Source organism: Photinus pyralis, unplaced genomic scaffold (assembly GCF_008802855.1).
Source record: "Photinus pyralis isolate 1611_PpyrPB1 unplaced genomic scaffold, Ppyr1.3 Ppyr1.4_unclustered_Scaffold4447, whole genome shotgun sequence".
Classification (NCBI taxonomy): Eukaryota; Metazoa; Arthropoda; class Insecta; order Coleoptera; family Lampyridae; genus Photinus; species Photinus pyralis.
In genome coordinates this window covers 75,031-97,506 of record NW_022171584.1, presented here as the reverse complement: position 1 = coordinate 97,506, position 22,476 = coordinate 75,031, and the positions used below count along the sequence as shown (strand labels likewise).

At 36.2% G+C, this 22,476-nt stretch overlaps 1 protein-coding gene across 1 annotated transcript; it reads left to right on the top strand.

Annotated features, from left to right (window-relative positions):
- The first annotated feature begins 1,537 nt into the window (after positions 1–1,537).
- LOC116182255 lies at positions 1,538–5,139 on the top strand. The gene has a single exon (XM_031502775.1). It carries the CDS (start codon positions 1,539–1,541, stop codon positions 4,947–4,949), a length of 3,411 nt encoding a protein of 1,136 aa, XP_031358635.1. The 5' UTR covers position 1,538; the 3' UTR covers positions 4,950–5,139.
- The last annotated feature ends 17,337 nt before the right edge of the window (positions 5,140–22,476 follow it).

Here is a 22,476-nt window from a genome sequence, read left to right as displayed (position 1 = left end):
ACCGAACTCGATAGTCTACGTAACTTAAAAACAATAGGGACCTTTCTTATATCCTTAAAACCATGTGTACCAATTTTCAAAGCGATGGCACGTTTCTAAACAAGTTATCATGCACACGGACAAACGGATGGTCAAAAATGGATCTGATCCAAAATCGCTAGGATTAATTTCAGAAAGGCGTACGTATCATGTGCACGACGTACGATCGCTTTGAAAACTGGTACACGTATTCTTAAGGATATAACTGGTATAAGAAAGGTCCTGGTAGGTACCTCCTATATAATAATATAATAATAATAATACGCTTTTACTCCCCTTAAATTTGTATATAACAATAGAAATATAAAAAAAGCTAACCCCATACAAAGTATAACTTGATTTTTTAAGTAGTATTAAGCCTTTTATCTAGTATACTATTTTAAATTTTTAATGTATTTGAGTGACAAGTATTTGAATACTTTTTACTGTATTCGAATACTTTTCAAAGTATAATGAAATACTTTTCAAAGTATTCGAATACTTTTTATAGTATTAGAATACTTTTGAAAGTATTCGAATACATTCTAAAGTATTTGAATACTTTTCAATGTATCTGTATCTACTATTCGCTTGTGCTGGACGTAAAAGTATTTAGTATTCAAATACTTTTTGAAAGTATTCTGCCCAGCTCTGCACTATACTATATCTGCTTAATTTCTTCCTCAAGTAACCATATATACACCAAGATGAAGTAGCAGGGGTGGCAGGTATTTTTCTAGGGTGGGCTTAAGAAAGTATTAATCTATCAATAATTTTTTATTGTTCAGTTTTATTTTTCTACCAAAATGATCTACATAATTACACTTACTTCGTTTAATGCGAAGAATACCTAAGGATGTAACACTATTTAAAATATGTTTGTCTCCTTATTTAATTTTTTTTCAGCTCGGTTTACAGAGTTTACAAACCACATAGAAGCGAACCTTTCTCTGCTTCAAAAATCCAATTTTTTAAAGAAAATTTCTACATAATAATATGTCTATTGTGGGCTCGATTGTGATGGTTGGAATTGTCATATTTGTGGTACCTACCTACATTAAATATTTTTGTTAAGTATCTTGTTTGGTTTTGTTTATAGAGTCCACACATCCACTCTTTAAATGCCCATAAGTATTTTATATACAAATATTATAATATATTATTTCCAATTTTTAAAAATACAAAGTTTTGCATAAGCATTCGTCTGTTATGGGTGCGAAAATGTTTGTAGTACATCGAATATGGTTGTCTAATTGCAATTTCTATGCAGTTTGTTGAGTAGGGTATATTTACATTTCGTATTTCGCACAACAGGAATTAGTAAAAACCGTATTTTCCGGGTCGTGGGACACTCTTTACACATAAATTCCATTAAGTACATTTTGCTCATTAAATACAATTGAATCTAATTAAATTCCGCTAAATAGCCAATAGTTATTTATTATATAAGACGTAAAATGAATATTTTAACCATTGAGTGGAAGATTTTTTTAAATTACTTATCTATTTTTGCAGGTGTCATGGCGTTGGGTACAGATGAATTTATTTCTGCATTTCATTCGCTGGATGGAGTTACGATTGCCGAAAGGAAGAAACGCTTATTCAAACTTCTATATCAAAATCGCAATTCCGCCATCGATTTGGGCGCGATTCGCCCATCCACAGCTTTAGAAGAGACCTTCCAAGCGGACGCGGTAATTTTTTTCAAAAATCACGCCGAGATGTTGAAATTACTTAACAATGAAAACGCGGCTGTGATAGGAAAGGTCTTAAAAGATGTTCGGTTTATAAGATATATTTGTGAAAATGTAACCGGGGAGAGTTTAGTAACCGAAATTTTCCCGAATATCTCCTACAACGCAAAGCTTAAATTGTTAAGCAGATTAGCTGTGGTTCTAGAGCACCCGGCGAAAGGGGACGAATATTTTCATTGCGTTATGGAAGCTTACGGATTATATTTCGCGGCGAAATTACTTCCTAGTTGCAGTGAGGATTTGATTTTGAAAACCTTGGAGATGAACAAAGTGGAGCTGACACCTAAGCAACTACTACTCACAATCCAAAGGAATCCATCCCAAACTTTAACCATCCTCGAAAAACTGCGCAACCCTAACGTTAATCTGGGCGAAAAGTACGCGTATGTTTTCCGTTACCTCATGAAGAGCAACCCCTCGATTGTGATCGAATTGGGCGACAAGTGCACGCAACGTTTCAGATTGGGAAAACGGGCAACTCGCCGGTTTTTGTTCTCCAACAAAGCACTCTTTGTGGAACACGCGGGAAAGTTACACAGTTTGCTGGTCGAGGATGAAATCGGCAGGTGTCTCCCCAAAGAAATGGCCGGGGTACTATCGAGCTTGCTACCGAAATCGCTCAAAGACTTCTGGAATAATTTGGACGAACTTTTGTCTTTACTGGATCCTCTTTCGTCGAATGGGGAGAAGCTCGACGTTTTAATGCACGCGTTCGAGGAGCGTTACGGCGCAGACTTGCTGAGTTTCTCGGAGTTGCTAGTGCCGAAGGTTTTCCAGTGGATGTCTCCAGATTTCAAGAGGAGCTGGATGCAGACGCACGGCAAACCCAAGGGGCTCTCCGAGGAGATGTGGGTTAGTTTCATGAACTGCGACGAATCCATTGGTCTACTGAAGAAGAAGCTTTCTTGTGCTTCCAACATGAAGGACCGCGCGAAACTCGTCACCGCCTTGGTGCGCACTTGTAAAGTTAACAGTGATTTGGTCGCATTGGTTGATGTTTGCGAGTATGTCGCGAGCAAACACAAAAATGACCACGTTAGTGTTAAGCAGGCCTTCTTTGAGATTTTGCATCAGGAGTTCAAGTTGGAAACACTAGGTGAAGAGCACTGGAAACCTCTAAGGCAGTTGATTCAAGCGTGTGGTGTTAATTACGCATCGAGCATGATGGCTGAGAAGTTTATTATCGCACTTGTGCATTTTAGTTTGCGAAACGATCAGCCAATCGGCGAGCATTTGAAGTTGTACGTGAAAATTAGTTACGGTCGCTATAACTTGTTGTGCTTCAATCCGGAGTACGAAAAACGCTGTTTGAATACGTTTTACGAGGTTATTCCTTCGTGTTTTAAAGACGAAGAGCTAAAAGATCACTACGTCTACTTCCTTCATTGCATTTACCAGTGGAACGTTCGCCATCCAAGGGCCAGGATGTCGGTCTTCTCACTTAAAGCTGCTCTTGACGCACTGATGGCAACGTTACAAGAGATCGATTATTATTCGACATCCATCCAAGTTGCAATTGACTGTGTGCTTAACGAATATGATAAGGCTTGCGAGGTGAATCTGGTTGAGCTGCTTTTCACCAAAAGTCATATTTTACCTCAGCTGACGAGAGTGATTAAGTGTTATCCATCGAGCATGTTTGAGCGCTTGGAATCGTTCACTCAAAATATGTTTAAGTGCTACACCTCACTCAATGCCTTGAAGCATTTGTTTGGAAATGTCGCTGACTCAAACCTGCGCCTGAAGATCGCCGAGCTTTGCAAGGAAGAGATTGACAACCCAACTGAAGGTGACGATGGCAGACGCTTCGCCATGTACATCTTGTCATTCGTCTCAACGAGCGAAGATTTCGTGATGTTTGCCGAGCAATTCTTCCCCAAGGAACCCGTTGCGAACCTCGAGAATCCCAACTACAACCTTCAACAGGCAATACCGTCATGTTTTCGATATTTCAACCACGCACTGAGCGGTTTTGATCCCATTTTACGTTTCTGCCAAGGCGATTACATGCAATTCGCGCAAAAATCCTTGTATCACATAGCGCACAACACGGCAGAGCGCAGACTCCCCAGTTTTCTCAACAAATTAGGCGAACGAGCGGTTTCGGTTCGGAAACATTCCGTTTACCTCTCACTCAAATTATTGAGCAAATCCTCGACTAAGAGTGTCTTGGGTCGTCTAACGAATAGCGAGAAGAATGCCTCAATTCGCAAATCCCTGCTGCAATCCGTCCTCAATAACTTTTTACGAAATCCAGACGCCCACATGTGGGAATTGGTGCAACAACTAATGAAGATGATTGATGCCGATGACGTGGATGCCTTTAAAATACCAATAGTACGGCTGAAGAGGGTTTCAAAGCAGTCTTACTCTGACTACATTTCATTCGCGTGGAAGTCCTTGGACAGACTAGCCTCAGCCGACGTCATCGAGGAAAACCGATGCAAAATACTCGCCGCAATCTGTTCGGAGTCCATCGCGCTTTTACCCGAAGAATTCTGCATGGATTTGATCCGCGCACATCTCTTTACTGGACACCTGCAAGAACGAATGTGCTCATTCGCCTCGAGCTACCTACTGAACTCGAATCGGGACAATCTACCCAAAATTTTCGGGATAATTCGACACAACCTGTCAGTCTACCCGAAAATCACTCACACTTTGATTTCTGAACTCTGCACTTCGTTCATCAACTGCAAGTTTGCCAACGACGCCGTTTTCATCGAGTTCGTTAAGTTATGGGACAATTCCGTCAAGCCCTTCGAGGCCCTACCCGAACACATTCGCCTACACTTCACGTTAATACTCCTCAATTCCCGCAACCGATCACCCGTACAGGTTGGCAGTGCAATTTCCAAATTTTACCTCGAACTGCACGATGAAGACTGCGGAGACCTCGACCAGATGAAGAAATGTTTTCGAGAAGAGTTCAAGGACCATTTGCTCTCCCATTTGTGTGGAAGCGACGAAGAGAATCATATGATCATTGTTGAAAACGTTGTAAATTATCAAGAGGGGCCGCTGTGCTTGGCTTTGGGGTTATCGCTGTTACCTGACGAAGTGCTACCGCTTCCCAAAGTTCAGAAGATCTACAATGCGGTCATTGAAAAGTCGACCAAGTGTTCTAATCCATGCGTTCAGATTGCGTTACGAAAACATTTAATTAATAAAGAATAAGTTTTTCCTTTACGTTACAGACCATCGGCGGCCATTTACATCGAGTTATCCGCCAATTTCGACCTACTTTGGAATTTTAAAATCGGCATGGGATGGGATTCACTGATATTATGTATTAGAATTAGTGGCTACTATAAAGTGATAACACTGGCAATTTGTTATTTTTTACAATAAAATGTATACAAGAAGCGTCTAATATTTTCTTATTTTTGCTATTACTATATTAAGCTAAAATATCAGTAAAGGATTATGTTGGACAATTCGTGTCCGAATAATTCGCACTTAATAAAGTATGGTCCAAAATCTCGAACCTTTCGTAGCGCAACGAAATGTTTTGCACCTTGGACCCTAACGCTTTGCTGGTAACTGTTTATTTAAATGCGAGCACTTTAATCCGATTGTGTAATGACCGGTAAATATTCACGTATGTATTAAAGTACCTATTTATTCGCACAGTTGAACATAAATCCGTCGTCCATTAGTTTTTGCTACGCAATGAAGTTCTGTTTCGGCCCAAACCAGTAACGTATTATTAATTTACTTACAATGGCAACTCGTACAAAATTTAGAAGGCACCCACGTCAATAAACTCGCAAAAATGGCGGCACCGTTTCGCTAGTAATTCAGTAATTCAACTTTCGCACTAAAATATAACGTATGATACCGCGGCTAATCGTTCTCCCGCATCCTTCGATAACGAACTCGTTTTGGCTTTATTTTCTCAAGTTTAGTTCTCTTTCTTTAAGCGGTACATGTAGAGAAAAAATTCGTGCAGGTGCACCAGCACTCATGCTTCTTGTTAATATATTATTAGCAACGTGATTTTTCGATTTTTTGGAAAAATTAGATGCCCTTATGATATTGTGTGCGAAAAAAGTGTGCCAGTGCACGCATTGTTTGATTTTTTTAATTAATTCTTGTTATTCAGTAGAGGGTAAATATTATAATTCGTATAGTTATAGACATTTCACAATATCTACAGATTATACGAACATTTCCTTCAGCTTTTTAGTTGTAGGAGGTTACAGGAAAATGAAAAAATCAATGATTTTCCAACCCCTACCACTATAGAGCTTTGGAGATTTCTATAACGTTTACAAACAGCTACAGTAGGTGTCGCTAAGGGGCTCATTTCGAGAATAAAATCGTTTTCGTTTATTTAAGAAAAAAATCTAATTAGCAAAGTGCTTTTACTTTCATTAAACAATTAGATTAAAAAAATGCACGTACAGCTAAATGTAGTAGGTATTTTATTAACGTTAACATTAATTTATTAAAAGCTGAGATAGCGCTTGAAAAGGGCTTTAATTAATAATCCGGAATTTTTCCATTTAAGTTGCGATGCAGTAAATTTATGTTAATGCCGCCCTAAACCTACGTGTGTAATGCACCAGTATACTAACAATGGCCTTTATTAAATAAAAGTTGCGAGCTACTTTTCCCTGGGCCTTCCTCTTCCTGCCGTCAAAAGCTCAAATTTCTTGTTTGATTCAAACACAAAGCTTCTTAAAGCATGCAACTTCCGCCCATTATATCCACCTTGGATGACAAAAGAGCTTTCCCCCCCGCTAAAACTATCGACCATTATTAATTCAACGGCAGACAGACAAACAATTTTCTTGAAAAGTTTCTGTATGTTCAAAGTTATAATTAGAAACTAATTAAGTTTTCTGGACTGGGCATTGCTGCAAGTCGGTTCACTCGCTCCTACCGTCTTATTTGCAAATTGAAATTTACTGATATTTTCTATAATGTACCTCTGCACATTATAAGGTAATTATGCATGGCCGGCTCAATTTATTTGACTAATTATACAAGAAGTTTTAATGAATGTATAACTCCGCACGTTAAATTTAAAAGTTATTCAGTGGCGTTGGTTACGTCATTAGATATAATGCGTAGCTTTGAAATTCTGCTTACATTTCCCAAATTCGGAGCATAGCAATTATTTTTCGATTTCAGGAGGTGGTATTTATCAAGTAAAACAAGGTATATCCTAAAAAGAAACGTGTTAACCAAATAAGGAATTCTCCTTTTGTATTTTTTCTGAAAATTGACTGAAAACCTTATTTTATAAATTGCTTGGTAACAACATTAAGCACCAAATTACGATGTCTCTATTAAAGGCAAACTCGGTAATGAAAGCGAACGAATTTACAACCTCATTTTACAGGTTTTCTATTGTAATTCAGCTTTCACTATGATTTTTAAACTAACTAGATCATTTTTTGTGGCCACGGTTTTTTTAACTAACCTTAATTGACACTCAAACAAAATACAGTAAATTTTTTTCTATAAAAAATTAAACGCAGCTTATAAATATTAATATTGAACCCAATTAACTTGGAGCCCTTTTGAAAAAAATGAGTTGTGACAATTTCTATCTCAAGAGCTTACCAAAATATACGCAATACCAACGGCCTTAAATTGAATAGAGATCGCTATCTTTAAGAACATTCAATTTCAAATTTTACTTGTTTATGATTTACGACTGTTTTGTTTTAAATATGTACAACCCTTAATTTAACATAAATGGAATCACAGCCATCGTGCCCTACAGATTTTAAAAGGGATAATCACCCCGCCTAAAGAATACAAGAGAAACTTAACAATGAATACATTGAATGAACTGGAACACCCTTTATAATTTTGACTTTCTATAATTTTCAATTTAAAAGAGCGTCGTGTATATGAATGTTTGTAGGACCCTGAGCATACAATTTATTATTTCCTTCTTCAGATCTTGTTTTCTTGAATCATAAAATGTTGTGATTTTACATGCCTATTAAGAATGCAACTGCCACTCGTTCAACTTTTTTTAGAGGCCTTATTCTGGATCTAAGATCCGCAAAAATATACTGCGCAACATTTCGGCTCTTGAAGTTTTTTTGTAAAAATTCATCCTTGCATTTAAATTTAAACGTTATTGTTAACTTTGTGAAAAGGAAAATGGAAATAGAAATCATTTTATCCCTTCCAAAAATTCTGTTTTCAACGTTAAAGCCGTTAATTTAAATTTTCTGATATAAAAATACTGTTCAACATTAATCTTCCGAGAGAAAGAATTACGATCATGAAGATAGTGCGGAAAAATTAGATGAAACAATCGACTGAATACACCTTTTCATCGTTATTTTTCTGAGACAATGAATTTTTCTAAAACATACACTGAGCAATGCCCTAATATGCAAAGTGGTTCAGCATATACTGCAGTACCCATAAAACATTACCATGTTCTTCTCAAGTTTCCTTGAAATTCATATCAAATTCTTCTCAAAGTTCCAGGATTTTCTAAGAACCATAGTTTCGTCGAATTTCCCTTGTGTTTCCTTCTATACTCTCGTAAGTTCCGCTGAAATTCATCATTCTCAAATTGACCTGGAATTCTATTCGATCGTTTCAACTTCCCCTGTGTCAGCGAAATTGTTCTCAAGTTCCAAGTTTCTCCGACAATCTAGTTTTCTTGACCTCCCATTATGTTTCCTTCAACATTCCAATAAGTTTCCCTCAAATTCCTTTCAAAACTTCTCAGGTTGTGAAATCCCTTTCCAATTCCCCCTTTTGCTTTCTGAAATTCCTCATAAACCGCTCTCAATGCCTTCCAGTTGATCCTTTACTTCCCATGACATTCTTCTCAGGTTTCCGCTAAGTTCTTCTCATTTTTTTGCACCTTTGTAATGGTTTAACTTCGAATATGACTATCAAAACAGTGTGGTTAATTTTTGAGCATATTTGGCGATGGAAAAATGCTTAAGAATTGGTGAAAATTAGCAAAGTTTTGCTGATAGCCATCCTTAAGCGAGTTTTCAGTCTAATGTTAACTTCTTTGGCTAATTTGGACTACGTTGCCGTAAATGTGTTCATCGTATTGATTGTATTTCAGAGAAACGTTGGATAATAATTGAAAAGGATTGTCGAAGTACAAACATTAAACTTGCGTAGAGAACTGATTCGCGAATAATTTGTTAATTAAATAAAGAAAATGGAAATTGAGTCACAATCACTTTAACAGTTTGTAATTGTTTACTCAATTAAAATGCAATTTCAAAACTGATCATGATTTCGCTCCATTTGAGTCCTTCACTTGTTATTCTCTAATGGAACCAACATTTTAGGGGATAGTATTGGAAAGTAGATGTTAGAGTGAACTTTTGCTACACCAGCTAAATCGTCTTGTTTTTGCTAGTTTTCTTCCGAAATTTACAAGATTTCTAAGGTGGTCGGCTTTGAACTTGGAAACCATCTATTTATACAAGTTCTAGAGTAATTTGTAAAAAACTCTCGGCAAGAATTGAAACTTTAAAAGTGAAACTGGAAGTTGTATGAACACAGAAAGGAATTTCTTATCAAAAGATTTATCCTGCGTATCTTTTAACTAATTAGATTTTCCAAAAATCTGCGGATTTCGCTACTTTAGATTTCTAAACACGAAAAGGAGGCCGAAAGGAAATAAATTTCGTACATTAGTCGATCATAAAGAAATCAGTTTACTGTAAACGTGTATTTGACAAGAAGCAGAGATCATTTGCATACACTTTGCATTAACAATTCCAATTAGGGAAACCGAAATTGGTTGTAAACAAAAAAAGGGGGACATCGTCTCGGCGTAGAAACGATAATCGCGATCTCGATTTTAGACCGCCGAATACTATATATAAAATCGTTTTCAAGTAACCCGAGCTTGCAGCTAACGGGGGGAACTTAATCGAGATAAAAACTCCCAAACTCCGAGGATCCAGAGCCACTTGCCTGCAGTTTAGAACAAGATAATTAAAATATACTTAACTGCTCTACAAAAAGTTTGCCCTCTGATGGAATTTTAACGCATTTTCTCAATTACCGAACCAACGTTGTCTTTGTCTCAATTAATTCATCGCAAAATTATTATTTGGAAACTTGGAGAACCGATTATGGCGTATTAAACTTCTTTGGCTGGTCGATTTTTATGTTGCCTCAAAATCGCTTGTGAATTTCGATCTTATGATACTTTTCAGCTGTGTATATGTTGACATATTGACAGCTAAACTTTCAACTATCGTTTTTATTAAAATTTTGTTTTAATATTTTAAGTATAAACCAAATCTTAATTGCAGTTAAAAAGCTCAGTCAGTTTTTGATTTATCTATATAGGATACGTATTACTTACACATACACGTATCTACAATGTAGTCCCAGAAAATGTACCTACAATAACATTTTCTTCCTAAGGGTAAATATGTTAGCAAACAACAATGGTCTTGTATACCTACTTCGGATGAATGTACAAACTTTCCCCAAAGGAATGTTGAAGCAAGTGTCAACGGATCGACAGCGAGTTGTGGTTATAAAGTTTTTGAGTAGACTATATAGGGATCAGTTTTTGCAAAAAAGAAAAGTTAGAACTAATCTTACTAATGCTCATCTAGGTTCAACAAATACTGATCCCATATATATAAATGAATCTCTAACGATGGAACGTCGCAAATTGCTAGCCAACGCCAGGAAGCTGAGGAAAGAAAACGGTTGGAAATATCTGTGGGTGAAAGGTGGTAAAGTTTTTCTGCATAAAGCGGACAACTCGAATGTGTTTATAGTTACTAATCAAGTTGATCTAAGTAAAATTGCTTGGTAAAATGTGGACTAATTTATACTTTTGGTTGTAAGTATTTGTTACCAAATTTTTTTTGAATGTGTTAATTTTGTTCTATGGTCATTGATGGTCTGACTATTTATTTTCAAAATGTCCGTGGTTTACGAACTAAGACTGAGAATTTGTTTACTTCAGTTTTGGGAAATAATTTTGATGGTGTGTGTCTTGTTGTGACTTGGTTGCACAATGGAATTTGTGACAGAGAGTTGTTTGATACGAGGTACACAGTGTATAGAATAGATCGTGATGGAGGATTGGGGAACAGAAGAGGAGGAGGAGCTCTCATTGCGTTGAGATCGACCCTACATCCTTCACTACTTCTAAGCTACACATCGTATAATTTAGATTATTTAATTTGTTCATTTAATGTTAGTGGGTCTAATTTTATTTTAGCCTGTGTATACTTTGCTCCAAATTGTAGTAATCAGATATATGAAAACTTTTTTCGATCGATAATAAAAAAAAATGTTAAGGAATAGTTCAAATCTACTTGTAATAGGGGATTTTAATATTTCAAATTTCTCTTCTGGTTATAATTTTGAAAATAATTATGTGGATTGTAAATTGAAGAGTATTCATAATTTTATGGACCTATATGCAATGGAAAGCTTTAATTCAATATTTAATAGTAATGGTAGGACTCTTGATTTGGTGTTGGCTAATGTACATAGGGTGTCTGTAACCCGGGATATTGTACCTTTAATACGTGAGGATTTGCATCACCAGCTTTGAATATTTTGGTTCATGCTCCAAGAAATCCATTTACTACATCTAACCTTCAAAATTTAAGTAGCGAAATTATTTTTCTCCAGTTTAAGAAAGCAAATATTAAAAATGTAAAAAATTGTATCCAAGAGTGTGACTGGAAATCTCTATATACTACAACTGATGTTAATTTAGCTCTTGAAATGTTTTACGATAATTTAAATAAAGTTTTTGATTTGTGCGTCCCTAAAAGTACATATAAATGCGAAACAAAATCACCCATTTGGTTTAATGATGATTTAAAATTACTATCTCGTAAAAAAACAGATTAGCAAAAAAGAGAAAGCACTCTAGTTATTTTGACAGCAGATTTATTGAGATTCGGAAAATTCTAAAATTTAAAATAGCGGAAGCATATGAAAATTATGTCAAATCTATTGAGGAGTCTGTGAGTAGTGATGTCACAAACTTTTATAAGTATTATAAACAGCAAAGGTCAAAATATAAACTGTTGGATGAAATGAATTATGATAATGCCAAAGTTAAGGGGTCAGAAATTCCTTATGCCTTTGCTAAATTTTTTAAATCGGTACATCCAACTGAGAACTCGAGTTATGATCTGGATAAGTTGAATGATGATAGTAGTGAGGAATCCAACTTACACTCAGATAAGTTTCGCCTTAAAGTTGTTGATAACAGTGTCACTTCCAGAGCAATAGACCAACTTAAAAATAAAATGAGTAGTGGACCCGATGGAATTCCGACATTTTTTCTTAAACAATTAAAAGATGTTATTTGTGATAAACTGACATTTATCAATTAAAAGTGGTACCTTTCCAACTCTTTGGAAAATGACAAAGATTACTCCAGTTCACAAATCAGGTCCCGAAAATGTAATAACAAACTATAGACCTATATCAATTTTGAACAGCTCTGCGAAAGTATTTGAAAATGTTATTTATAAGACGCTGATGGACGGAGTGAGGTGTTTAATAACTCCCTCTCAGCATGGATTTTATCCCGGCCGATCCACCGAGTCTAACCTACTACTGTTTTCTAATTATGTGCATAGAAATTTGGACGCAAGGGGTAGAATTATTGATGTTGTGTATACCGATTGTTCAAAGGCCTTTGACGTTGTCCATCATGATGTGTTACTCCAAAAACTCAAAAATATGGGTGCGTCTTTATCGTTGGTAAAACTAGTTCGCAGCTACCTAATAGCCAGGAAACGCTATGTCCGTTTTCTTAATTATGATTCTTTTAGTTTCTACTACGTCCGGGGTTCCGCAAGGTTCGAAGCTTGGGCCCCTATTTCTTATTATTTTTATTAATGATTTGCCAAAAATTTTTACCTCCTCTTGTCTCTTGTATGCTAATGATTTGAAACTTTACAAAGAAATAAACTCGGCTCTTGATGCATTGGCTTTGCAGAAGGATTTAGATGCGCTCAATAACTGGTGTATTAATAATAAATTAATGTTAAATATAAAGAAATGTTGTGTTATGTCTATTTCTCGGAAAAAGTCGAGGTGCTCTACTGAATACAGAATTAATAGTGAACGTCTTGAATCAGTCTGCACAGTGAGAGACCTCGGGGTAGTTTTTAATAATAACTTTACATTTGTAAATCATATTGATTATTTAGTAAGTAAGTCTTTCAAAATGATTGAGTTCATAAAAAGAAACACTAGACATTTTAGAAATACAAAGGGAATCATTATGTTATATTGTGCTTTTGTAAGATCAAAGCTAGAATATTGTTCTACTATATGGGCTCCACATACAGTTAAACACATTAAAAGGATAGAAAAGGTGCAAAACTATTTTCTTAGATATTTATATTTTAAAAAATTGAATAAAGTTTGCCCAAGAGATTTTCCTTCTGTGATACTTCGGGGTGAAGCTAGTATGTGTAGTTCAAAAGTGGGAAGAGACATATCCAGCGTTATGAGTTTGTATAAGATTATTCATGGCTTAATTGATTCTTCTGAGCTACTATGCGAAATTAAATTTAATGTTCCAAAAACAGCTAATGTCAGAAATTACAACACGTTTTATAGTCCCTGGGCTAAATCTAATTCGTATAAGGACTCGCCACTTTTGTATTCCATGAAATTATATAATTTTATTTCGAATAATGATACTAATTTAGATATTTTTCACAACAGACGCAATTTATTTAAAAGAAACTTATTTGAGTTTATATAGATCTAAGAGTTCTATTCTCAAACCTATACACAAGATTCGTTGTATCGGGGTGTGGAGTCTAGGGTTAATAACTCCCTAGAATAATTAACCTTCTCTCTCATTTTATCCCTAATTCGCAGTTAACCATAATCCAGTCATATGAACCGTAAACCAGGTAGCTGCTTAGCAGTATCCGCGCAGGCTTAGGTAACCCGCATTGAAATGGCTCAGATTATACCCCTGAGTACCATACAAATTTTATGTGATTTAATTATTTAGACTGCCATTGTGGTTAATTCTGTAAGTTTGGAGCTAAAAAATTAAATAAATATAGAAATCGGCTAGTTAGCACCTGAATGAATACTCGTTATGACTTACCTGTGCCCCAATGGTCGCCCCAAATAAATGGTCCAGTCATTAGCAGTCAACATTTTGTATGCCCCCCCCCCTCTCCCCTAACGAGGGGTTTCATGAGCGTGGAGCCACATCGAAACTTTAAAAGGAAAGATCAAAGAGCTTATGTGCCTATTTTCACAGCTTTACTGAAAAGTGGGAACTTTCTTCCTAATCTACAGACCATAGCACCTTCAAGGGTTTCGGAGAGCCCTCAAAATTTGTCTAAAGGCTTTAAGGTTCTGTAATAAATTTACCATTAAACTTTAGGCTTTAAACAAATAAAAAATGACATTAATTAATCAAAGCTGTCTATTAGTCTAGGCGATAGAGACTGTAAAATTGGCAAACTGGACATTTTGAGGTGGAAAAGAAAAAAATGGTGGAATATGTTCAGTTAGGTGTCAAAAACAACATATTAAAAATCCCACCCTCCAACCCTGTGCTAAAGGCTCCAGCCACCCCACCATCCCCCAAAAACCGTGTTTTCGCTCTTTTTGGCTGATATCTCGCGATCTATGAGGTCTATATGAAATATTTTTAGCTGAAAATATTTCTCGGGAAATTTCATACAAGGTAGATACTCAGAAGCTAGCCTAGGTGTACCTCTTAGCCTAGGAAATTCATAAAAGCGGCGAAAATCATCAATTTTCGTGGCTTTTTGCAAATATATCGCGACCTTTAGGGCTAGATGAAATATGTTTAGCTGAAAATGCTCTTCGCGCAATTTCATACTAGATAGGTAACTGAAGAGTTGGCGTAAAGTCACATTTCACCTTCAACTTTCATGTGTGAGGAAATATTCATTGTAAAACAAAGTATTTCTATGTACCATTTATTCACGTAAAAACAGTATTTTCATATTAAAATATTCACACATTCATTTATACCTCAACGTAATCATTATCCTTATACTTATCCAAATCAATTCGTACTTTTTCGATCAGATTTCTTAATCAAAAACCAATTTGAAAAAAAATTCAAGGGGCTGTAACTTTTTGAACTAGTAGCCCAATCTTGGAACTGTGTGAAATTATGGATTCTACAGGCCACATTCTATAAGAAAATTTTTTTCCGGGTCGATCTGAGACAATTTTTTTTAGGGGCTCAAAAAAAGGCAGTGTATAACCTTCCTTTTTTTTTTACCAAAAATCGACTATTACACCAAAATTTCTCGGGAAAATTTGGGTGCGTAGAATCCAAATCAATTCACGAGGAGCATTTTCAGCTAAAAATATTTCATCTAGCCCTAAAGGTCGCGATATGTTTGCAAAAAGCCACGAAAATTGATGATTTTCGCCTCTTTTATGAATTTCCTAGGCTAAGAGGTACACCTAGGCTAACTTCTGAGTATCTACCTTTTATAAAATTTCCCGAGAAATATTTTCAGCTAAAAATATTTCATATAGACCTCATAGATCGCGAGATAACAGCCAAAAAAGAGCGAAAACATGGTTTTTGGGGGATGGTGGGGTGGCTGGAGCCTTTAGCACAGGGTTTGGAGGGTGGGATTTTTAAGATGTTGTTTTTGACACCTAACTGAACATATTCCACCATTTTTCTTTTCCACCTCAAAATGTCCAGTTAGATGTCTTTATCGCCTAGACTATAAATATAAAGTGAACTATTTAATATTAGCACAGATTCTTTATTTTCTGAAGTTCTAGACATTTGACAGAACTTCAAAGAGCAGTATTTATCTCGGTATTTGTTATTTATTTTAAGGAATGTTTAAAGGTCTCTGCGAGGGGCTCTGGAGTTCAAGAACTGTTCAGTGTCGCCAAGCGTTTCTGCAAGCTTCCAAATTCCTCCAGAGAGTCTGTAAAAGCAAACTAAAATCGTTTAGAGCCTTTATAGAAACCTTTATGAGGCCAAGCATGCTATAGCATCCTTGTATGAGGGCTTTCAGATCCGCCATCAGTTTCCAAAGTCATACAAAAGTCACAAAGAAACTACAGCGATATTCTAGGGGTGTTGAGAACCTGCTCTATGATTCTTAAGCAAAAAACACAAATATCAGAAATGTTTAAACTCCAGATACTGGAGATAATTCATACTTATACGTGTCTTTATTTTATTCTTATTAATTACAGTTAGTGATTAAGTGTTATACGTAGGTAATTAATTATTCCTGGGGCAGCTATAGCGAACCCTATTTATTTTAGACGAATCCGAAGCTATTGTAAAACCGAAAATTGCGGCTAATTTTATCTGAAAATCAAAAAGAGATTAGAGATAGGATAGTCATTTTGTGATCCTCGGATAATAAAACACCATGTTGCGATTTTTATGGGAGCTAATTAAAAATGGAGGCTCTCTCTCGGGGGATATCGATTCGAGAATAAATTTTGTTTTTCCCACTTATTTACGCTTCATTTAGCAAATAGAGTTTTGTCTTAAAAAAACGGCGAATCCGGTAACGGTATAAATACGCAAATTTTTTGGGAGTTTATTATATGGGGAAATCTTCGAGCTGTAGAGTACTGAACTGATGGAAGCCGGATCGCTAGAATGCGCATAAAATAAGACTCTAAGACGGATTTGCCAGAAAAGGAATTGAAATCTCGGTTCAGGAGTCGATCCTCGCGAACTTCGCACCCGTCTCCAATAAATAAATGAATAAATTCGACGCTCGAGAAGCGAGGCTATACGTAATTATTGTATATTTGAAATATACGAGTTATTATATTGGGTGCCATTCTAATAAATCGCGATCGGGATGGCCAATAACTGCGACCGCAGCCATTCCACAAAGCTGCTGCTTCTGAAATATAAGGCGACCTTTTACTTCAAGCCACTGTAATTGAATGAGGGACAGTGCGACAATACGACAACCAACACCTGCTTTCTAACATATTTATAATGGCGGAACCGTAATAATTTCGGTCGTCCTTTCTGTCAGAAGCAAAACACATCGTTTTCTATCGCATGCATTCCACGACGCACGTGGAAGATGAACGACGACGTGTAATTCTAAATTCTAGAGTTTCGTGAATTATTTGTCGCCATCTACCTGGATAACCTGGATTGTTTACCGCCGACGCTACCAAACTGTCTCTCCATGCGAAACCTAAATCAAATTTTCAGCCCCTATTAATCATTTTTCTTTGTCGGTGCGCGATACAAAAGCCTCCCGGATAATTATTTCATTTTTATTAGCGGCAACGAATGGGGACTCTACAATTCAAGAGTCGAATCGGCCATATGTAGCGCGCTCCGAAATTGCTTCGCTGTTAAAATTAAACCATAACATTCGCTGACACGGCGGAAGCGGATGGCCGCAAAACTATTCCCATTGCGGACACCAAACCGGCCGAGATGCAAAGACGCGATAATAGTTTATACCGCAAACACAACCCCCTTTCCCAAAAAAAAACGTATAGCAGCGTCGGCGTTTTTGATTATTCGCTATCAATTTGGAAACAAAAACTGGCTGCGATATAAAATTGGCCGTGACAGGAGACATCTGAGCTGGGGGTCACTAATGTGGTGGAGACAGTTAGTCAATGTCTCCTGCACGGTCATTGCAGCAGCAAACCTCGATCCTTCATCTTTATTAACGAGAGCACTACGGCCCTCGGGCATTTGTCACTCTCCGCTGAAGAAATAAAAAAGCGATCTGTTAATTTCAATTAGTCATTTAGATGGCAAGGAAGAAAGGGGGCGAGAAACACGCAATCAATCAAAACGCCGGGAAGCACAAACATAAGTAATTTGATATTTTAAAGGGAAATGGCTAATTCGTTAGTATTTGTTGATGTAGCGCATGTAACCAATTAATTCTTTGTTCACGACTACTGTAGCTACGCGGGGCCCGCTTGTTTGTTTTATTTAGTTCATTATCCCAGACATTTTCACGTTTATCCAACTGATGTGCTGTTAGTCCTGCTTTTCCAAATGATTGCATTAGTAAAAACAACATTACCTACACAACATAATCTGCGAACGCGTTTTTTCGTCTTTCAGATTTAATTTGTCGCCATTATTTTGCGAATTAAAAAACGGTTCCCAACTATCTATACAATGCGAGATTATTTTGGAACGAACGGCGGCGGCGGTTTTGAATTAATCGATCACGTTTTATTGGCCTCAGGAGGTCGAACCACAATCAGAAAAGGATATAGCATATCAAGGTACAATATTACTCGAGGGTTGGCGACACAAAAAGCTATACGTGATCGATATAATATGGGTGGCGAAATTTCAATTTCACCATTCATAGTGGCGACCATTTTGTGGAATGCATATGACGAAAATGGGATGGCAAACCCGACTCTAAATAAGGGCTCCAAAATCTCTCGTTTAGGTAGTTTTGTTTACTGCAGATTTCTCCCTTCCCTTCTCTGAAGTCGAACTACAACAATTCTAAAACTCTTTTCCAGTCGCCAGCAAAAGAAAACACCAAGTGACTGTACAGGGTGCTTTTTTGGGAGCTTTAGTTAAACCACAGATTTAAATTAATTTAAATTAGTATATTTAAATCTGTGGTTAAACGTTTCTGAGAAAGTGAAATAGGTAGGTTTTTGATAATTTGTACTTAGGAGTCTCTGAAGACCGAATCGATGTAAAATATTTTCAAAATGGTCGCACTTCCGAAACGTGAGAACCTTTGAATGCCTTTAAAGATCCTTGAATGCTGCTAAACGATCCATAAATATGCATAGGGAACTAAAACACCCACAGTTGTAGTTACCCAAAGAGTTTCTTTCATCTTAAATATTTTCAGTTGCGCGTGACCTCCCGTAAAGTTAAAGTAAACTGCCTAGAAGACAAGTTTCCTTAAGGTTTTAATTTTTTCAGGAGCAAATTGAGGGGAAAATGCCCAAAAGGTGAATTCGGGTGTGAATTTTGTTAAAATCAAATGAACAGTCCATTTTTTTAAATACACTTCCTCGGAAACGTTCCAAGAAAATTCCATGGAAAGATTGCTGAACGTTATAGGCTCAAACTTGCTTTAACATGTTTTAGGTCTTTTTCATGAGTAGGTTTATATTTAGTTCTCACGACGGACGCAGAAAGTTTGGTAGGTACTGGTTTTTTACAAGGATTTACGTGGCAATTGTATGGATTTCAAAGTGCTCCTTCTTTGTACTTACTTTTATAATACATCTTTATTGGCCATATTCAAGCCAATTTGTTATTGTCAGAAAGTTTGAAGAATAAACGTTGAGGCAGATATTTGCGATAACACATGGACAACAATATCGTCTAAATATCAAAAAATTATAAGTTTTATCTTCGAATTGAAATAACATTTCCAATTGAACGTATGGTTTTAGAGATAAGCACCTGGCCAGGTGAGATAAATTGACGCGTCGCGTGTTTATGTATTATTCATAAATCAGTCTAATTTCTAGTTACGTAAAGGTGAGTGTGTGAGATGGTAGTGCAGGCTTTCTAGGGATTTCTTCCCTTTTTTATGGTACTGGGGGTGAGTTTTGAGTTAAATCACTTATATAACGACACAATTAACGTAAAATCCTCATTAAATGCACCGGTTACTGTTTGTCATTCTTCAGGATCTGCATTGATTCTAAAGGATTTCTAAATTAAAAAAAAATGTTTTTCTGCAATAAGGCAACTATAAACAGTGACAGTGAAAAGAAGTAAGTACACAAATTTTCTTGCTAGAACGTAGGTAGTCGATTACCGGCTAATAAAAATCGATTACGTTTCTCTTCGGCACACCCCACAATGTAGCTGTGTAAATCTGACATTTATGGGGGTGATTGAGGGGTGAGCGATGTTGAGTAGCTAATAATTTTAATCCCACCTTGAATTATTTAGAAAAATCTTTGTTTTGGACCTCTCTCAGAGTATTTTCCATGAGAAAATCTTTTTTCCTATGTGCGTTTGAGATTCTAGTACTGAAACCACCTTGAAAGCTGCTATTTATGTTGTTGTTTAACGTGTAGACGGAAAAAACTAATTTTTTAGTTTTTGAAATTTCTTAAACTTGGATCCTCCATAGCTGTTGTTCTTTCCTAAGTACCTACACTAAAAGAAAATCCCATTCTTTCTCTATGAACTGGTAAAAGTTAGTTTCCATAACTAAAACTGTTTTCAAGTAACCAATTTTCAAGGTACCGTCGGCTTTCGTCACTTTTTTTTTGTCAAAAAACATAAAAACCATAAGTTGTAGATATCGACATGTGGGTACCAAAAAAACTTAAATTTCACCTAGAATACAAAAATGCAATAAAAAGTAGGGGTTGCAATTTAAAATAACGACGTTACTAGCTACTTCAAAACCTTCCTTATTTCACTTTTCCCGAAATGTTTAACTAAATCTCCCAAAGACCACCCGGCATTATAATCAAATTCTTCAAGGAAATGTTTCATTAATATCGTCATTTAAACCCAGTTTTCTTGTGAAAGAAAATAATATAAAATTGTTTTATTCTCAACTTTGCTTGGGAAAAGACATAACTCTTGGAATAAAAGGATAAAATTCTTGTTGTGTTAAATGGAGGTTATGTCCTTCCTTTATCCTCCACCTAAATTGTGTGTAACAAACAGGGACATCTGCGGTTACAATTTCACAAAAAAATGGCAGTTGCACCCTCCAACTTGAAGCACCTTTAACGCAGTATAAAAAATGTAAAAATTAACAGTCAATTATTTTAGAACCATGTCTAAAAAATATTCAGTACGTATCTCCCATAGGGCCCTTAGGGACATATTTGGACATACATAGTCGTGCAGCAGTGCGTCGATGTTTCCTAGCTCATACCTGGTAAAAAATATAAAAAATTCTTTTGTGCAAATGTCAACCACAGAGATTGCGCATGTATAGAAATTATTTTTGAATGCACAGAGTGTCCCATTTTTATGGTGTAAATAAATAACTGATATTTTAAAATAGAACACCCTGTATAATTTTAGTTGTTACGAAGTCATTTTTTAACCTCTACATTGAAACCTATTTATTTTTTGATTTTTGGCAATTATTACTTTTTTTCGAAATAATTCCTCATAAGCAAGTCTCTGTTTTATGAATCGTAGCGACCTTGTTTTTTGAAGTCAAAAAATTAATTTGAGCAATAATGTTAGTCGGAGTAGAGAAATGAGAAAGTAGGGTTCGGTGCTACGGGCTGTTCACAATGAAATGGTAAATTGTCCGAATTTAGTGCCATAACTATTTTTTATCAAATGGAACTACCACTATTTTATTAAGAGGCAGAGTAAAACGATTCAAACTTTATAGGGGAATCGATGGTGTCCGTCGATCCGTCTGTCCGTGAAAACGATAACTGTCAAATGCTTGAAGCGATTCGGTTCAAACTTGCCACAATTAACCTATTAGGTATGCCACAAGTAATTATTTTAAGAAATTTGTTGATTAAAATAAATAATCTGTCAGTTCTCTAGAAACTACTTCCCTCTAGTCAGCTGAGCGCATCTTCCCTTTTTGTGGTAATCGCTTTGTGGCATGTTCGTAGCTGGAAATGAGAGCAAGAGATATAAATTTAGGTTATGTTTCCAGGGTAACCAATGAAATTGATGGGTGGTGGCTTATTTATTACGTTAGCGATGACTCATTCTGGTTTGAGTATTAATCAGAATCAATAAATCATTTGCAGATACAATTTTAACTCTACTGTCGCTTATTCTTTAAGGTTTCCTTCTTTTGTCGCACTGAACTCTTTAGTTTGAGATTAACTTTGGATTCGACTGTCTATATAAACTGCACCGTTTGACTTCAGTGAAGGTTTACGGTAAAATTTTGAGTTCAAATTCGAATACCAAGCTCAAAATTCGAACTCAGAGATCTCAAATGTGGATTTGAGCTTACAGAAAGATCACTGCGCGACCTGATGACTCAACTGTCGATTTAAACTGAACAGTTCGAACTTAAACGAATTTGCTGTAGAATTTTGGGTTTAAGTTCGAATTTGAAGCTCAAAATTCGAATGACTTGATGTTTCGTGCTTTGAATTTAGACGCCACTGAACAGATTGACTTAATTGAATGTTTACGATAGAATGTTGAGTTGATATTCGAATATCAAGCTCAAAATTCAAGCTCAGGATCCTAGATGTCGATTTGAGCTTAGACAAAAATCACTGCGCGACTTTATGCTCTGAATTTGGGATGTACTGTCGATATTAACTGAATGTTAGGACTTCAATGAAGTTTTGCTGTATATTTAGATCATTTGTTTTCGTCTTTCGCACAGGACAATTAGTATTCGGGTACCTACAACTAAATTGCAGCTCAAAAAGTGTAACAGAAATTCGCCCCTTCAATCTGAATCAAAAACTGCGGAAATATTCTTTCTAAAAGCGGATATTTATAATGCAGCGTGCACCGTGAAAACGGTCTCTTTGACATTTTTTCGGGAACTTCATTATCGAATTTAATTCCAACATTTATTTAAAAAATCCAGCAATCTTTCTGTTAGGACGTTTCAAACAAGCTATTTCTCGATACCACTTGTCATTTAAAATTTTTAAGGGAATGACCCTGGGGGGCAGAGCGTGAAAGGGGGTGAAGTAGTTTTTGGTTAAAAAATTATCCCCCTTGACAAAAATCTTTTGACGTGTCTCGGCTTTTTTTCTATTAATCACTGGTTTTCGATAAATCCGTGGTGAGAAGTTTTCAAATGAA